Raw genomic sequence first — 19,489 nt, 5'->3', positions numbered from 1 at the left:
GTCCCTCATTGCTGCACTCAGACAGGAATCTGACCATGGGTGGGACAGGGACATTGAGGTGCTTGTGTTCCTCTACTGGCTGGCCCATGCAGCATCCTACAGGGTCGTGTCACAGACCTTTGATATCCCCAAGTCCTCTGTGCATGATATTGTGCACAGGTGACCAAAGCAATAATTGTAATTTTGAGGAGGGTGATTTCTTTTCCGACCAGTGATGACCTGGAGGCAGTGGGAGCAGGATTTGCACAGCTGGTTGGGTCACCAGCTTTCAGCAGGGCAGGTGGTGCAATAGACGGCTGTCATATCCGCATGAAACCTCCGGCAAATAACTCCCACTGTTACTACAACAGGAAACTGTTTCACTCCATTCAACTCCAGGCCATCACTGATCACTGGGGGAAATTTATTGACATCTTTGTGGGATATCCTGGGTCTCTGCATGATGCCAGGGTGCTGAGGAACAGCCCTGTGTATACTGCCAGCCTGTACCCACCACCAGGGAAGTGCATCCTCGGGGAAGGTGGCTATCATTGTCTGAGTGCACCCATTTGCCTCATCACCCCATACAGAGAGCCTGTACAGAACCCTGTACAGGCTCGTTTTAACAGCAAGCACTCCCGTGCCCGAAACATCATTGAGAGGGCTTTCAGGATGATGAAGACATGCTGGCGCTGCATTTTCTTCAAGGCCTTAGAGATCAGCCCTGCCTTTGTGCCCGAGGTTGTTGCATGCTGCGCTGTGCTTCACAATCTCAATCTTCTCAATGGGGACATTGTTGAGGCAGTGAATGAGGAAGACTATGATGATGGCCCCCCTGAACCCCACAACCCTCAGGAAAGAGTGGGAGAACATGTGCAGGACAATCTTGCTGCAGCTGTGTCTGCTCCAAACATTTGTGTGGCTGCTCTCCATGAGCATGACTACCTGTAAAATATTACAAGAATCAATAAACTTGCCCTTCATGTTGTCCATTTCTTGAATAATTTCAGACGTTCACAAGTACATGCTAATTTGTGTTGTAGTGTTATCACTTTTGTGGTGTAGTGGGCAAAACCATTTAACTAAGCAGAAGGTTGCCGGTTTGCAATCACCAGTTTTTCCTTGAGCAAGGCTCTTTACTCCAGGGGGATTGGGAAGTCTCTGTAAAAAAAAACAATGTCAGACACTTTGGATAAAAATATGTTTGGGTGAACTAAGCCTTTAATGACTAATTAAAGTTACTATGTGTAGTTATTGCAACATGTAAGGTGGTTTGGTTTGTGTAAAAAGTCTCAAATTCAACTTGGGTCATAGAGGGCCATAGTCCTGCCGAGTTTTCCTTCCCCTAATTGAACACACCTGAACAATATTAATCAAACCAATTAATAACACACCACTTGACATTTACAAACAGGTGTGTTGGAGCTAACCCCTGCAATGTAGTGGCCCACATGAAAACAAAACAATAATAAAAGGATCATTTTAAAGTATGGTTTGTGTGTCTGTGCATTACACCACACATATTCACAAAACAATCACTTTATATTTAAATTAACTTATAAATGTGAATTCATTTTATAAACTATAATTTATAAGTATCACATAATGTCTTTAAATGTTGTACTATGAATATGTAGAATTCCTTTATTGACATACATATAAACGAGTTGTACTAAAGTCTTAGGCAACTATTTGATGTTTTAGAACTGCTATAATGAGCGTATATAATTATTTCTAAGCCCGTTTAATAGATTAAAAAAGAAAGGGGTGGCCTATAATTTTTACATAGTACTATATATCTATAAAATATTTAAAAATACCCAAATGTATTAATGATCAGAAGATGCATTTGTTACATAATTTATTGTTACATAATTTATTCATTAATAATGGACGAACAAAACCGATAACTTAATTGTTTATTTAAATAACTTACATTTATGTAATGTAAGCAGGGTTGACAACAGTGAATTCTACACAACAGCACACATACATCACTCAATCAGATGCCTATTTGCATGTCTTTTAGATGTTTTATCGAACATTTTCCTGTCAGATGTTAGACATTAAGTGATCATGTATATGATTTATGTAAATGTACTTTGGTGATGTGTGCTGGCTGGAGCTCCGCTGTTCGCTATAAGAATATATAGAATATACTATTCTATTTAACGTCTTCACACCTTTAACTGTTTGCTCTACAGTAGCTCAACAAATTCATCATTAACAAAATAAAACCAACTTTTCCGCATTCAAATACTCACATTTGAAAACACCCGCGTCCATCCTCGCAATTTATCTGCTTCTTTTTCGTCTTCGTATTTATGACGCTCTCCTGTTGCATCCTGGGATTGAAAAGTGTCCCTCGATGAACACTGAAGAATCTGGACTGAAGCAGTAGGACATCCGGGAATTTCTCGCTTACTATTTATGAATATTGAGGTTTCGGACATACTACTTTCTTCGCCTACTCTTTTTTTCCTACTATATAGTAGGCAAGTAGGCATATTAGTACACAAATGATGTATACGTACGACCGAATCTCGCGAGAATTTGACATTTTTTGCCTACTCTTTTATGAATACTGTGGTTTCAAACATACTAATTTGCTCGCCTACTGCTTTTTGCCTGCTATATAGTATGGAAGTATCCGATTTCGGACGCAGCCAGTATATATAGGGGAGTGGTAATGGGGAACACCTGATGATGATTAGCCCTAAGCAGGGGATTATGGGAAATGGAGTTGGGAATGGAAATACAAGAGTCCTGAGTGGAGTGCCCTCTACTGGAGTTCAAAGGCACTTCAGCTGATGATTGTGACACAAGTATAAGCTAAATGTTTTAAGTTAACCAAGTTAGCTTAACTGAATAAAACTTCATATGATACATTTGTCACACAATAAAAAGAGGAAGAGTTGCGTTTGAAGAATGCGTTTGTCGCCATGTCATTGAAACGCTGTTATTTTAATCTCAGAGTCCAATCATCTTTGTTTGGGCTTCCCAGGGACGCTGTACTTGGAGATTAATGGTTACAATTTATGTTTAACTCAGTTCCCGAAAATTATAATCCACATGTAAAACTATGTGCAGCACATTTTGCTGAGGACAGCTTCCTCAATCTCAATCAGTTTAATGCCGGATTCGCACAAAGATTATTCTTGAAAGATTGAGCAGTTCCCTCTTTGTCTGGAGAAGGCGTTGTTTATGGACAGCAACCGGTAAGTGTATTTTATTATTTAAATTGGTGCTTTTAACAGTTTCTGTAACTTATTACACAAAGGGCAACGCTGTTCAGCTTTGTTAACTAGATGTTAGGGCTGTGCAAAAAAATTGAATGTGATTTTCATGCGTATCTCATCAGTAAAAACTCTCCAGTGATTATAAGTACATCTCCAGCACATACTCCTGCCCACTTGCTTCTCAAAACTAGTCCAATCGCACGTTTCCAGGAGGTCAGCCTGCTCTATGCTGCTGTCGAATCACAACACAGGAACCGCTGGCCCAATCAGAACTGGTTACATATTTCTGAAGGAGGGACTTTATAGAACAAGGAAGTCATCAGCCCATTTTTATGACATTGAAAACAGCGTTATACTTTTTTTTTACACGCAAAACATTAACAAATGTTATATTGCACACTGTAAACACAATCAAAGCGTCAAAAAAACACGAAAAACAGGACCTTTACCTTAATAAACAGTTGTAGTTTGCAAATAACTCTAAAGAGCACAACCATTACAACAGAACTCCCATAAGGTGGGAAGAATACATTAAACAACTTAACATTTTCTGACGTTTCAGTGTGGATAAGGCACTTTTGGAAAATGCTTGAAAATGCTAGTCTGGATGGAGAGCGTTTTAAGGGACAATTCGTTTGTTAAGTCTGACGTCATTTTTTACCCTCTTCCGTGTCCAAACGCTCTATCAGATACAAGAAGAAAACAACAAATGGTGCTAATACACTCACAATGTGATTAATATGACAGTCTTGTCTAGTTAACGAAGACGTGGCATAGATTTCTTCATAATTTCGTCATCAGATATTATTTTTAGCTTGTCAGTGTCTCATCTTGGTCACAAAAAAAATGTCAACCATCATTGTAGCTTATTTGAGCAATATTCTTAAACTGTAGTTATTTGAAAGTTTTATCTATTTATGTGAGATCAATAAACACTGTTTGTACTGATATCCACCTCCCTTCACCCTCCGTGGTAATAAACCTGTGTGCCCTATTTCCATTGGGTAGTTACTTCCTCTTTCTCTAAAAAGGGGTGGCATTGTTAGCTTGTTATACTACATTCCTTCATCACTGTGTCTACACTGGACACAACAGTTTTTGCACCACACTGCAACAGCTAATGTCTGTCTACACTGTACGTGACAAAGCGACCATTGAAAATCATTGGAAATTTGTGTCAATATGTTTTAAACAGAATGCAGCCACAGTTTTCAGTCAAGGATCTGTCATGCTGCATCCAATGTAGACAGCATCACTGATTATAATGAGTTCAAAATGATTTTGTTGCGCCGTTCTCGTTCTGTGAAGACACTGTGTAAAGGTTTGGTATTGGTAGTTTTAAGAATTGATCCCCCCACCACTGCGCTACTTTTACATTGTTCTCTAGGAAATAAACATGATGCACAATGTGATCACCATGTTTTTCAAATCATCTTTTTTTGTATTTATCTCAATACAAGCATGCTCTCCAGCTTCAGCTGTACTATGATGACTTTGAGACATCCAATCCCTTTTTTAAAAAAAACTTTTATATTATGGAATTTTTCACCAAATTTTTATGAACTTCCATACTGTTGCTCCATTTCATTTTAAAGGCTTGATGATAAATGGATTTGATATTGTTCTTCGACCTGTGGTTGAAACCCAAAATGATTGCACTGCATTTTATATAAAATAATTTTCTTAAATCTTAAATACTTAAATCATTTTCAAAGATTTTAAATTGCTTGCTTTATTTTTGTGATTTTTTTCATGATTATTTTACTTTTATGTAAAGCATTTTCAATTATCATTTGTGTACAATATATAAAATTACTATATGCTATATAAAAAAACTTGCCTTGATCTCATGGTTTTACAGACTAAAGAGTTTCACTGCTGTATTTGACACTCCTTTAAGTGGAATAATTGTGCAGGTAAGCTCTTCATGGACTATTTGGGTTTTTGGAGTCTTAGTGCAAAATTTTTCACTGTTGTTAATTGAAAGTAACACGACATGGTTGTTTTGAATCACGCTTCGGAGCAGTGGTTCGAAACTAAGCTTCGGGATCTCAACACTGCATCGAAACGTCAGTAACAAGAAGTGACACAAATTTTAATATATTATTTATAAACTTGAATGATTCTGAGCTTTTGACAAAAAAAGGATCCAGATATAATATTTAATCATAATTTGAAAACATTCCTAAAAAATGAAGAAACTGTTAAGCTGAACAGTTTTTATTATAGCAGTACAAATGTAGTAATTATGATACAGTATTATTGTGGTTTTTAAAGACATTTTCTTGCTTCTCTGTAATTTTTCTCTTGGTGCCTGTGTGAGACTGACATCTAGTGGTTGGCCTGTTTTACACACGTCACACAAACACAGAAACAGGAAACGGTAATCTCCTGTTCAGGGAAAGTGAAACTAAAGTGTAGTCGAGCGGTTGTGTGTTTGTGTCTCTGGATTCAAGCAGTAAAATGGCAGAAGCCAGAATTTCAGTGGATCAAAATGAGTTCATGTGTCCAGTGTGTCTGGATCTCCTGAAGGATCCTGTGACTACTTCCTGTGGACACAGTTACTGTAAGATCTGTATTACAGATCACTGGGATCAGGAGGATCGGAAGAAAGTCTACAGCTGTCCTCAGTGCAGACAGACCTTCAGTCCAAGACCTGCTTTAGCTAGAAACACTATTCTGGCTGAAATGGTGGAGAAACTGAAGAAGACTAAACTTCCTGTTGACTGTGACGCTGGAGCTGGAGATGTTAAGTGTGACGTCTGTACTGGAAGAAAATACAAAGCCGTCAAGTCCTGTCTGAACTGTCAGGAATCTTACTGTCAAACTCATTTTGATCATCATGAGGAGTTTCATTCACGTAAACCACACAAAGTGACAGAAGCCACTGGACGACTGCAGGAGATGATCTGCCAGAAACATGACAAGCTCCTTGAGGTTTTCTGTCTTACTGATCAGAAATGTATATGTGTGCTGTGTATGGATGAACATAAAAACCACAACACTATATCAGCTGCAGCACAGAGGACAGAAAAACAGGTATGAACGGATTCCAGTAATATCACTGAACAATATGACGATTTACGAGTTACTAACTCTAATGTTATTTTGATACATGACATTCTTTGTTCCCAAGGAACCGGAAAAAGTTATTTTGAAGAATGTCTCATCTCCACACATTGCAAGTAAATGGGGTCAATATTCACACTTAAATCTTTGATTAGTTGATCGTTTTCATCTTGTGATATGCGAGAACCAATGAGGTTTAAAGTTGTTGATGCATCAACATATCAAACATTATTCAGAATGCAATAGAAAATGAGTTTGAAACAACATGACAGTCAACAGATAAAAGCATTTTATTAAATGCACTATTCTTTATATCTATTTAACTTGTTAGTGTTGTCTCATATTGTACAGTATTTTTTTATAAATCTGTCTTGAAAACAAGATATGACAGCTAAATGTTATATTTCAACAGTGTATTAGAATATAAAAATAATAACATAATTCAGATGTAGATGGTGAGCAAGTCACTCACATGGAGTCTTCTAACTAGCCGTGGCGTTTATTTTGTGCCTAAGTGTTATATCTACATACATGGAGCATGTGTTTTCATTAACTAATGCATCATGGACAGCAGAAAAATCTCAACCAACAGCAATGAAGGCAATGCTTTTTGTCCCATATTTTGCTCTGAGCAATCTGGTCTCTCTAACAGTGTAATACATTGGAAATAAATGGACGCTGGTTATGATAAAGAAAAAAAAATACAACAGTATTGTTTCTTCAGTAATACCGCAGTAATATTTTATTCTCTTTCAGAACAAAAACAATAGCTTATTATTTTTTCAATAAATCTTAAACATTGCTTTATGAAAACGCTTAAATTAGCTCAAGTCAACACGAATATTTAATGACTGTTTAGTAATATTTATTAACATTCTAAGTAAATTTAATTAACTAAAATATCTCAATATCATCTTTTGGTTACACAAATATGAATCTGGTATATCTTGGCTTAAAAAGGCTAGAGTGACAATCCCAGTCTCCCAACGAGACACTGCATCCTCTTCAAGTCACTATGAGGGAACATAGCTAAGGGGGCGAGGAGAACACAATATCCACTTCTTCGTCTGAAGGAGATGAAGCAGGCGTCCCAGAGGCATGGCAAGTGGATGCAGTGTCTTGTTCCCTCTCAGGGAACCATGGTTACAAGCATAACCTGAGACATTCCCTCTTGAGGGAACTCGCACTACATCCTCTGAAAGACACTATTGTCACGAAACACACACACAAACAGGGAGATCCAGTAGCAGTGTTTAATAGAAATGGTTTATCTAGAAATATAAATCAGCCAGGCAAAGGTAGAAAATCAGGTAAGCAGTCCAGAAAACAAGAAACATAAACAATGGCAAGGAAACACAAAATACAGGGTGACATTAAACAAGGACTCCATGACAATGACAGAAACCAACAGGGTATAAAGACAGGTGCAAACAATGTGAGTGGGAACATCTGTGTGCAATGAAGTGATTAGTCCAGATAAAGGCTTGTGTGAAAACAGTTCCTGAATTGGGGTGACAATATGGGGAAGTGAGACCTCTAGTGGACACCCAGGGATACACAAACCAGACACTGTGACAACTATGGGGAATATAATACCAAATCTGCCATGCTGAGGGGGGCGCATGCCTTGTTATCACAAAGGCAAGCACTAAAAAACAACAGTTTAATCTGATATCCATTTTTCTTCCAGACGCAGTTAAAGGAGCTGCAGAAGCAGTTAGAGGAGAGCATCCAGCAGAGAGAGAAAGATCTCCAGCAGCTGAGAGAGACTGTGGAGTCTCAGAAGGTGAGTCTGGAGAAGAAGAGAAGTTTGTCTCCGTCTCAGTTCAGACTCACTGAAGCTGAATCACTGTGTGTCCTAACAGCGCTCTGCACAGACAGCAGTGGAGGACAGTGAGAGGATCTTTACTGAGCTCATCCGCTCCATTAAGAGAAGCCGCTCTGAGCTGATACGACTGATCAGAGATCAGGAAAAGACTGCAGTGAGTCAAGCTGAAGGACAACTGGAGCGACTGGAGCAGGAGATCAATGATCTGAGGAGGAGAGACGCTGAGCTGGAGCAACTTTCACACACACAGGATCACATTCTGTTCCTGCAGGTAACACAGATCTAGAAGAACAGGATCATAGTGGACTTGAGCAGATCCTGCTGTGACAGAGACTCGCAGAGAAACATTTCATGAGTGCAGACTGCCTTTACAAAAAAGAAAATACATTTCATTATATATGAATGATCAATTTATTAAATTATTTAACAATGCATAGAAAATATACAGAGTATTATATTATATTGCAATATAATGAATAACACATAAGGAATTGCTGCTTTCCATATAGTGAAAAATATGTGGCAATATATTTCCTTATAATATATTCAGTAATATTCTTCATTATATATAGATTTACATATAAAAAGACATGTTACTGCATGTGTAAAAATATGCTGCGTTCCAGGCAGGTTTTTGAGCCCGTAAGTCACGATTTCAAACCACGATCAACGACTTTGTAGCATTCCAGGCAAGTCACACCTGCATGTCCTAAAGTATTTAGCAAAGAGACAATCACTGTGCTGAAGAGTGCACAGCAATAACTTTATTAAGTATCATATTGTCTTAATGGTGTTCAGCCAATCTTCAGTCTAACCACAGGCTCTACTCTTCAGCACAGTAACCCCACAAACTCAGAATTACCAGAAACCCTTTTAAATTACCAAAAAAATATGCAACATTTAAAACTAACAGATCTCCCCCTATATGAATATTGAGAAACACATGAAATAACATTTAAACATTTACTCTCCTTAACAGTCAGAAGCAAAGCATGCTGGGAACCAGAAATCTGCTCATTCCATGAATGTGTGTATACAGTATATTAGGGACTGTAAGATTCACAGTTCACAGATCGTGCATTGGCATAAAAGTTAACGATGCGATGAATTGATATTAAAAAGTGTGCATTGATACTGGTTGGTATTTGTATCATGATACAACGTTCCTAACATATTTGATTGGCAAAAAACTGTGTATTCCCATATATATATTAGTTTAGCAAGGGATGTAATCATTAACATTTGTTTAATAGGGCTGTGATGGTGTCTGATTTTTACCACCGCGGTATTCATGGACCAACAACCGCCGGTGGTGCGGTGCTGATAAAATTTTTGTAAAAAACTTGATTTATATATATATATATATAGCGGGAAAAATAAGTGTTTCACACATCAGCATTTTATCAGTAAGGGGATTTCTTAGTGGGCTATTGACACAAAATTTCCACCAGATGTAGCCATCAAGCCAAATATTGAATTCATAAAAATAAATCAAGTATACAAGTTGAGTCATAATAAATAAAGTGAAATGACACAGGGAATAAGTAGTAATTTCCCTCCTGCCCACTCCCGATTCCGCCAAATAGACTGCAGGGATTTCTCAGTCACGTTAAAAAATCCAAATCCCCTTTCATCTTGAATACTTTCCTTCTCCGAATTCACCATCGCATTCAACCGTTTCACTTAGATAATCTGTTCAGCCTTCCCCCATAGGCGACGCAAACTCAACGACTATTTGTCTATTATAGCCGAGCTCGCGTTGTCCTATGGAGGGGGCCACTTTTATACTTAACACAAACTTTTTTCCAATAAGTGTGCAACCTGAATCGCTCAGTGGAACCAGTGCCCTTATTGGGAAGCCCTCGACTCAGACTTGCACAGCCACGTATTTTTAGGCTGCAGGAGCATTTCTTGTGCAGTCTGCAGGTCAGTGGCTCACTTCACCATAACCTGCCCACAAATTCACACAACTCCTCCGGCAAAATCCACCAGCTACATCCCAAGATCAGCGACTTCAGCAAACTCGCGTTTACCCGTCTGATGCGTGCGTTCCCTTCAGCCGTCTGGCGAGAGTTCTCCCGGTCAGTTCAGTACCTGCAGTCGGTAGGGCCTACCCTTCCAAGTCGCTCCCACCAGACTACATAGGCCCTTCCGGCCTGCCAACGAGACAACTTCTCAGAAAATCAAAATCATCCCCCGCCAGTACTATATGCTATTTTTGGTGGAGCGTTCTTTAAACTGGCGGCTGTCCTCTTGTTCATTTGCTTTTTGGGTTGTACACGTTGTCATCGAAGTATGTCCCAGAACGTGCATACTCTTTTGCTACACACTCAAAAGTATGTACTTTTTCCTCACAAAAAAGTACATACTTTTAGGTCGTAGTATAAGTAGGCGAATTGGGACTCAGCGCATGAGTCTCACCTTCCTTCCCTTGAGGATCACCATCTTTCATGATAGTGGCCCGCCACAGGGGTATCCAATTTCTCCACTCTCAGGAGCCTTAGAGAAAGAAACCGCAGCGTCAGTCTCCAAGAGGCTATGCCTTCTCAACAGCCTGAAAAGCCTGCTCTGTTGCTTGCTCAGTCCTAACCAGAGCTTGAGCTCCAACGGCGCACTCAAGCCACCAAGCACTATCCCTTCCCCATGAGCCAGGGCCCCCACCTGAAGCCCGTGCCAAAAGCCTTCCTGACTTAATTTTCAGCATTAATATTACAGTTGTGTTAAATATCACTCTAGTAGTATGTCTATATTACACAACATAAATTTCCTCATTTAAAAGTGTCATTAACTGAAACATTGAGTTATAATATTTTAAGTAATTCACATCATTTTGACAAATAACAAATATTGTATTTACTTGCTTTGCAAACATTCCCGTAAACACTCCTAATCACTCTCCTAGTCTCCAGTCTCCTAATCACTATTAATAATTATATTTTAATACATCCATCTAAAAACAAATATATAATTAGTGCATTTATGGAATATATTGTAAAAAAAGAAAGAAAAAAAATACCAGACCACAAATGTGCAGTATATGTTTTTCAAAAAATAAGTCAACAAGAGCTGCAAAAATCTAACAGTAATACAGGTTACTTTGTGAAGCATGGAGGTGATGAGTTTTGATTTTTTTTTTTTTTGTAGAGTTTCCAGTCTCTCTCATCACCTCCTGAATCTAAAGATGATCCCATTATTCCCTTCAGTTCTCTCTTCTCTTTTGACGGTGTGAGAGAATCTGTCCATCAGCTGAGAGACAAACTGGAGGATTTCTGCAAAAAGGGTCTCAAAAAGATCTCAGACAGAGGTAAAGAACTGGTAATTCATCTTCTCTCGGAAATGAGTCCATCATCATCTTACACTTTTCATGTCTGTTGATTCCACAGTCACATTTACCACCTTTATTCCCTGGACCAAGAACGACTTCCTACAGTGTAAGTCACAAGAAGAAATCCTCACCTCATGTTCATGTTCTTCCTTCATAAGGTAAAAGAAAACATGACATGCCATGTTTCCACCGAGATTACCCAGAACATTTGTACCTGGAATTTTTTTCCCCAGGAAAAGTTGGTTAAGTGTAGGCGAAAAAGATGAGTCTTTAGATGTTTCTTGAAAATGAGTAAAGATTCAGCTGTACTAATTGAGATTGGGAGGTCATTCCACCAGCTGGGCACAGTCCAGGAAAAGGTCCGTGAGAGTGATTTTGAACTTCTTTGGGATGGTACCACAAGGCGTTGTTCACTTTCTGAGCGCAAACATAAGATTTAACCAATGAGTTTAGGTAAGTTGGTGCCGTGCCAGTGGTCGTCTTGTAAGCTAGCATCAGTACCTTGAATTTTATGCGAGCAGCTACTGGTAGCCAGTGTAACCTGATGAGGAGAGGAGTAACGTGAGCTTTTTTTTTGGCTCATTGAAGACAACCCTCGCTGCTGCATTCTGGATCAATTGCAGAGGCTTGACAGAACATGCAGGAAGGCCTGCCAGTAGACCATTACAATAGTCCAGTCTGGAGAGAACAAGAGCTTGGACATGAAGTTGGGTTGCTTGCTCTGACAGGAAGGGTCTAATCTTCCTAATGTTGTATAAGGCAAACCTGCAGGACCGGTTAGTTGTAGCAATGTGGTTTGTGGAGCTTAACTGATGATCCATCACAACTCCTAGGTTTCTGGCTGTCCTCGAAGGAGTAATGGTTGATGAGCCCAGCTGTATAGAGAAGTTGTGATGAAGCAATGGGTTAGCTGGAATCACCAGGAGTTCTGTCTTCGTAAGGTTAAGCTGAAGGTGATGGTCATTCATCCAGCTAGAGATGTCACTCAGACAGGCTGAAATGCAAGCAGCTACCGTCGGGTCATCTGGTTGGAATGAGAAGTAAAGTTGGGTGTCATCAGCGTAGCAGTGATAAGAAAAGCCATGCTTCAGAATGACAGATCATAATGATGTCATGTAGATGGAGAAGAGAAGTGGTCCAAGTACTGAGCCTTGAGGAACCCCAGTAGCAAGGTGGTGTGACTTTGAAACATCAACCCTCCAAGACCCACAGGAGTTAAGACACGGTTCCAGAGATGCCCATCTTTCTGAGGGTGGACAGGGGAATCTGGTGATTAACAGTGTCGAAAGCAGCAGAAAAGTCCAGTAAGATGAGTACCGAGGATTTTGAAGCTGCTCTTGCTAGTCGCAGGGCTTCAATAACTGAGAGCAGAGCAGTCTCAGTTGAGTGGCCACTTTTGAAGCCAGATTGGTTGCTGTCCAGGAGGTTGTTCTGTACAAGGAACATAGAAAGTTGGTTGAACACAGCTCACTCAAGTGTCTTTGCAATGAATGGAAGAAGGGATACCGGTCTGTAGTTTTCAAGAAGCGCTGGATTTAGAGATGGTTTCTTGAGCAGTGGGCTTACCCGAGCCTGTTTGAATGCTGAGGGAAATGTTCCAGAGAGAAGAGAGGAGTTGATAATGTGAGTAAGCGAAGGTATGACTGAAGAAGGGATTGCTTGAAGGAGGTGAGTGGGGATCGGATAAAGTGGACAAGTAGTAGGATGACTGGACAGGAGAAGTTTGGAGACGTCCATCTCTTGTCATCTTCCAAAGTGGGAGAATGAGGAGAAAGAGTGTGCGTCGGTCATTGTGAAGTTCTCCTCAGTCTGCGGTGTGGAGAATTGGTCACTGATGGATCTTGTCTTATTTGTGAAGAAAACTGCAAAGTAGTCCGCTGTAAGAGTCGATGGAGGAGGTGGTGGTGGCGGATTAAGAAGAGAAGAGAAAGTCTTGAAGAGTGTCCGAGCGTCACAACAGCTGTTAATTTTGTTGTGGTAGTAGGATGTTTTAGCCGTGAAGACATTTGCAGAGAAGGAAGAGAGGAGAGACACACTGAGGTCGGTAGAGTTGCTTGATTTCTGCCATTTCCTCTCTGCAGCCCTGAGTTTAGAGCGAGAACCTCGGACAGCCAGGGGAAAGATGGGGCGGTGCGTGCTGGTCTAGATAACAGTGGGCAAAAGTTGTCCAAGCAAGATGTTAAAGTGGAGCAAAGAGTGTCCGTAGCGCTGTTCGTGTCCAGAGCAGAAAACTGAGAGAGTGCAGGAAGCGAGGATGAAACCACAGAATATAGGCGAGATGGAGAGAGGGAGCATAGGTTTCCTCGAAAGGTGACCTGCGTTGGTGTGTAAGGCACTTCAGGAGTAAGTGCTAGGTTAGCAGTAATAAGTGGTCTGAGGTGTGCAGTGGAGCAACTGAAGAGTTGTCCACAGAGCAACAGCGCATGTAAATGAGGTCCAGTTGGTTGCCTGATTTGTGAGTCGCTGTAGTAGACACTCACTTCAGATCAAATGAGGCGAGCAGAGTTTTGAAGTCAGCAGCCTGGGGTTTATCTAGGTGGATGGTGAAGTCACCAAGCAGTACCAGAGGAGTACCATCTCCTGGAAAGTTTGATAGCAGCACATCCAACTCCTCCAAGAAGTTTCCCAATTGACCTGGGGGACGATAAATGACCACAAAGAGGATTTTAACAGGGTGGGTTACAGTAATGGCATGTGATTCAAATGAACCAGTACCTGTAGGTGATGGCTGAAGATCAAATTTCCATTCTTTTGATATAAGGAGACCCGTACCTCCACCCCTCCCAGTGGTACGAGGAGTCTGGGAACAAGTGAAATTAGTGGAGAGGGCTGCAGGGGTGGCAGTATCTTCAGGTTTGATCCAAGTCTCTGTCAGTGCCATGAGGTTGAGACTGGAATGAGTAGCAATAGAAGAAATGAAGTCTGCTTTGTTAACTGCAGACTGGCCGTTCCAGAGACCAGCTGGAATAGAGAGTGTAGTAGTAGTAGTAGAGGTCAGAGGGACAGGCCGTAGGTTTGTCAGACAGGCCTTCCTGCGACGTACATAGCGTGCTCTCCGAGTGTTAGTAGTGATAGTAGAGATCTGAAAGCACATAGTGACTACAAGTGTAAGAAATATTTGAGAACAAGTTATACAAAAAGTAAAGAGAGGAGAAAAGCAATGCTCAAGTGCCCTGTTGGTGTCCTTGCTTGGTGGAGTCATGCAGATTGAGTCGATTGTCTATACACTCGTCGGTCTTCACGCGAGGAGGAGTCACACGAGGGCTGCCGTGACCGCTGCCGCGGTGAAACCTAGCGCTTTTGATTTTTTGCATTTTTGCCTGATTACCTGTGATTGAAGTCAGCTGGCCATGCCTCACTATTTAGCAGATTGAAACCGGGCAGTCCCGCAAAACCAAGCGCCACTTTCAGCACGTATTAAGCAGGGTAAGACACACACAATTTAAACCAAAAACTTTCCTAGCAATGACGATCACACAGTAGTCTAATGAGAAAACAAGACAAAACACTCACAAGCTGCTGGCCTTCTCTGTAGCTCGACTGTTTCTTCTGACAAGTGCTTTCCAAACAGCTAATAAAGTACTTTCATTGGCTTTGGCCATGCCTCACTATTTAGCAGATCGAAACCGGGCAGTCCCGCGATAGGCAAACGCAAAACCAAGCGCCACTTTCAGCACGTATTAACCAGGGTAAGACACACACAATTTAAACCAAAAACTTTCCTAGCAATGACGATCACACAGTAGTCTAATGAGAAAACAAGACAAAACACTCACAAGCTGCTGTCCTCTGTAGCTCGACTGTTTCTTCATAAGAATTATATCTTATGTTTAACCACTAAAGAGACATCAAAGCCAGCGGCACATATCAGAAGCTCTAGCCGAGGTGAGGCTGCTCTCGACGGATACATGAGGACTGATCTCTCGCTGATCGCGAAGGAGCTAACCGTCTCCAAACATCAGGATGTTTAGTGCCCAAGTCCCGCCCCCCAAAGTTCCGTAACTTTGAAAAAGTACTCCCTCGCCAGCAGGGACTTTCTGAGGGGCTTTTTTTTACCCTGAACTTTATTAAGTTCCTGGTTCCTGCGGTGGAAACACACGAGTACCGGCCCAAGGTCCATAGTTCCTGGGTAAAGTTCCTGCGGTGGAAACACAGCTAAACAAGAGATTTAGAACTGATAACACAATTGTACAGGATATCAGTAACTGTACTGAGGCACTGCTGATACACTGATCAGCAGTGGTTCATATAATGTAAGTCAATGGCTGCCGACACATTGAGAGGCCAAAAAACATATACAGAAAAACTAAAATAATACTAATAAATTAATGTTTGGAATGTAATGTGTATTAGATGCACGGAATTCACTTACTAACAGACTTTCATGTGCACCTTGAATTTGTTTGTCCTGAAGCTCATGGCTGCTCACACACACGTTTGTTTTTGTGAAAAGTGGGTTCATCCCATAGGTGTAATGGTTTTTATACTGTACAAACTATATATTCTATGGCCCTTCACCAACCCTACACCTAACCTTAACCCTCACAGGAAACTTAACTTAACTCTAAGCGTTTTGAAAAAATGACTCCACTGAGTACATAGAGTACCCCCCATTCCCCATCTATTTATAACGACTCCACTGATCTTCTTCAGCAATCCCCTACGAATCTGCAAAATAAACACACCATCAGCCCTCAGATAATCACACCTGTAACCTTCATTGTGTTGTTCCTCACCTTCATTCACTTCACCAGTTCCTCCATCTGCAATACCCATCAATAAACTTTCCTGTTTGCACTTACCTGTTGTTTCTGGCCTGATCTGTGACAGTTGTTCAGCAAGTTGTACAAAAATAAGTTCTTAATAAAAGTAAAAAAAATGCCAGTGGTGGGCCGTTATCGACTCTTATCGGGCGATAAAAAATATTGCCGTTAATCTATTCTCAAAGTTGGGTTGAGTGATGGGTCTATACTTAGCAAGCTATGATGACTTTCCCCTTGATATTTTATATAACCGACTGGCTGAGGCCAGCCTAAAAATATGCTCAGGACAGTTGACGGGCCACTGCTGCGCATCGTCACGAAAGCTTATCTTTTTCATTTGTTTTTAAGCCTTAACGCTTGTCGATTTAAACATTAAAGCATCCAAACACAAGACGCGGAAAAGCTGAACAGAGTAGCTGGTTACTCGTGCGCTGTGTTCGGTGCGGAGAGAGAGAGCCGCGTATTATGGACAGCGACACTGAACCGGGCTCTCTTCTGCAAAGTTCTCCTCGAAGTCCCTCCTGCACCTGAACGAACAAATAGAAATCGCAATTTGAACAAACAAAAATATGTGAGAGAGCCCAATTCAGTACTCGCGGTGTTCTGGTGTTCAGGACTCACGCAGGGAAATGCGTCTCAAAACACTTGAACATCTTGTGCTTTCAAATACATACAAAATATGTCAAAATATCTACCTTGGAAATTATGCTCGAAAAAGCTGTCAGTTATTTCTTAAGTGAAAGTAAACAGTTGAGGAAAAAAATGGGATGTGTATAATACTGGATGCGTTCATCGTCTCTTAAAGTGACCGCGCCTAATTTAGCGACTGGCTGCTGTAATGTTAATCCAAGAAAATGCAAGAAAATCACACTGCTCTTGACTGAATTACTTTGTAGTTTGAACAGTCAAACCAAAAATTATTCAGACACCAGATATAATTTTTGATATATATAGCAAAACTGTAATAATGTGAGAAATGTTGAAGGTGTCTGAATAAATGTAGGTTTGATTGTATATTTCATTTTTACATTGAAGACTATCCAGTGTTATTTTACGTTTAATTAAATAAACATTGGTGTGAAAGAGGCGTAATGTTGTTTGAACCTTATGCAATGTGGAATTAGTTTACAGCTTTTTCAAGCACTTTGTGATGCATTTTGGAAACAGGAGATGAGCCCCTTTTCTAATGCACCACCTAGCTTGATAAACCCCTTCTCAAAGACTTACTGTTTGTCAATTTTATTTGGGTAACACACATATTCTGAATGCCTTCGGTAGAATTCAAATGAGCCATTTTAATCTAGATTAATCTAGATTCATTTCAAGATCACAGTGAGATTAATATAGATTAAAAAAATTAATCTATGCCCACCACTAGTAAATACCTTCAAGATAAATTGAAGTATTGCACTACTCAAATCATAAATGGAATAAAAATAAAAATTAATAAAAGAAACAGCCTTTGAACATCCTCTGTATACTTGAAATTTGAATACAACATAACTTCTGGTGAAATCCCATTTTTTTCCTCATGTGACTTTGCTCACTTTAATGCAGGCCATGAGGCCTTCAAAACACATCTGACTTTCACAGTATTAAAACTGCTTCTACAATTGTTTTCTATAGGATAAATAAAATATTGTAATACAAAGTAATAATGTTGTAAATGTTCAGTTTCTTGCACAGACCATTTGTTTCGCTTCATAAGACCTTGATAAATCATCTAGAGAGAGCCATGGAGTATTACTTTTTGTGTTATCTGCACGTTTGTTTGTTTTTTTGACTCACAAAGTGATGGTAACTGTTGACTTGCATTATATGAAACATCAAGGACCACGGTTTCAACTAAAAAATGTATTTACTGTTCTGCTGAAGAAACAAATCTTACATCTTAGCTGTAGTTCACTCACCTGAAGATGAGTAAATGAACAGCAAATTTTCATTTTGGGGTGAACTATGCCATTAAATGCTTAAATAGATTCATAATCCCATGTTGTGATGTGTTTTATCTCCATCAGATTCACACCAGTTCACTCTGGATCTGAACACAGTGAATAAACGTCTCTGTCTGGCTGCAGGGAACAGAGAGATTACGTATACTGACAAAGTCCAGCCGTATCCTGATCATCCAGACAGATTTGATGAATATAATCCTCAAGTGTTGTGTAGAGAGAGTGTGTGTGGACGCTGTTACTGGGAGATTGAGTGGAGTGGGATTGTGTGTATATCAGTGTCATATAAGAGCATCAGCAGGAAGGGACAGGGTAAAGAATGTTGGTTTGGATCTAATGATCAGTCCTGGAGTTTGATCTGCTTTCCCTACAGTTACTCATTCAGACACAATAACATAGTGACTGATGTCTCTGTGAAGCCCATCAGCAGAAGAATAGGAGTGTTTGTGGATCACAGTGCAGGAACTCTGTCCTTCTACAGCGTCTCCAGAAACACAATGATCCTCATCCACACAGTCCAGACCACATTCACTCAGCCACTCTATCCTGGGTTTGGGGTGTATCATGGGTTTTCTGTTTATACTGGATTTACAGTTTATTCTGGGAATACTAGGGCTGATTTTAAATCATCACTGAAACTGTGTGAATGAATCAGAATAGATTGTAGAGAGATTCTACCCATAATGCTTTGAGTTGCATGATAAATCAGTAACAGTGAGGTCTTATAGAGTCTCTTCATGACATTAATACTGCAGCTGAACATCTGTCACTGAAATAACAGTCAGAATTAGTGTAATAAATCCTCACATAGACAGTAAAATCTGTGTGTGTGTGTGTGTGTGTTTGTGTCTTGCTGAGTGATGATGTTTATCTGTGCTTTTCTCAAATTATTTGTTTTTATTGTCATTTCACATCAATCATTTGTATTACTAGAAAAACATATTTTCATTTGAAAAGGAATTTTCACAAACATGATTCATAAAGGACATGTCATTTTATATTTTCTTTCATTTGATTTGTGCAGAAACAATAAAACAGTGACAAACCAGCTTCAGATCTTATTTTAATTGATTATAAATATTTAAAATGTCTGAATGCTATATGAATCGTGAATATATTGATTCCTCAAGAGTTTCTGACAGTATAAAATGCGACAATCATGGCATTAAAACATTTTTTTTTTTACTGTAACTACAGTATAGCTGTAGTAAAGTTTTATGGGATCTCTGAAAAAAAAAACTGTCAGAATATTTTTTTTAAATGAACACATTTTCATGTATTTATGGACAATTATTAATTTAATGCAGGATCTTGAAAAAAAATTTGATTGTGAT

The 19,489-nt window shown here is 39.8% G+C and overlaps 1 protein-coding gene across 2 annotated transcripts; it reads left to right on the top strand.

Moving 5' to 3' along the window:
- The first annotated feature begins 5,616 nt into the window (after window positions 1-5,616).
- LOC127967822 (tripartite motif-containing protein 29-like) lies at window positions 5,617-19,203 on the top strand. Of its 2 annotated transcripts, none has more exons than XM_052568544.1 (6): window positions 5,617-6,257; window positions 7,978-8,073; window positions 8,153-8,386; window positions 11,260-11,419; window positions 11,499-11,546; window positions 18,222-19,203. In XM_052568544.1, the coding sequence occupies exons 1-6, from the start codon at window positions 5,682-5,684 to the stop codon at window positions 18,803-18,805; spliced, it is 1,698 nt and encodes a 565-aa protein (XP_052424504.1). In that variant the 5' UTR covers window positions 5,617-5,681; the 3' UTR covers window positions 18,806-19,203. The 2 variants fall into 2 exon arrangements, with proteins under 2 accessions (XP_052424504.1, XP_052424512.1); XM_052568552.1 differs by having other exon boundaries at window positions 11,499-11,598; window positions 18,222-18,410.
- The last annotated feature ends 286 nt before the right edge of the window (window positions 19,204-19,489 follow it).

The sequence above is a fragment of the Carassius gibelio genome, chromosome A4, assembly GCF_023724105.1.
Source record: "Carassius gibelio isolate Cgi1373 ecotype wild population from Czech Republic chromosome A4, carGib1.2-hapl.c, whole genome shotgun sequence".
Classification (NCBI taxonomy): Eukaryota; Metazoa; Chordata; class Actinopteri; order Cypriniformes; family Cyprinidae; genus Carassius; species Carassius gibelio.
Note: the sequence above shows the minus strand (reverse complement) of the source record. Positions and strands in the feature narration are given on the sequence as shown.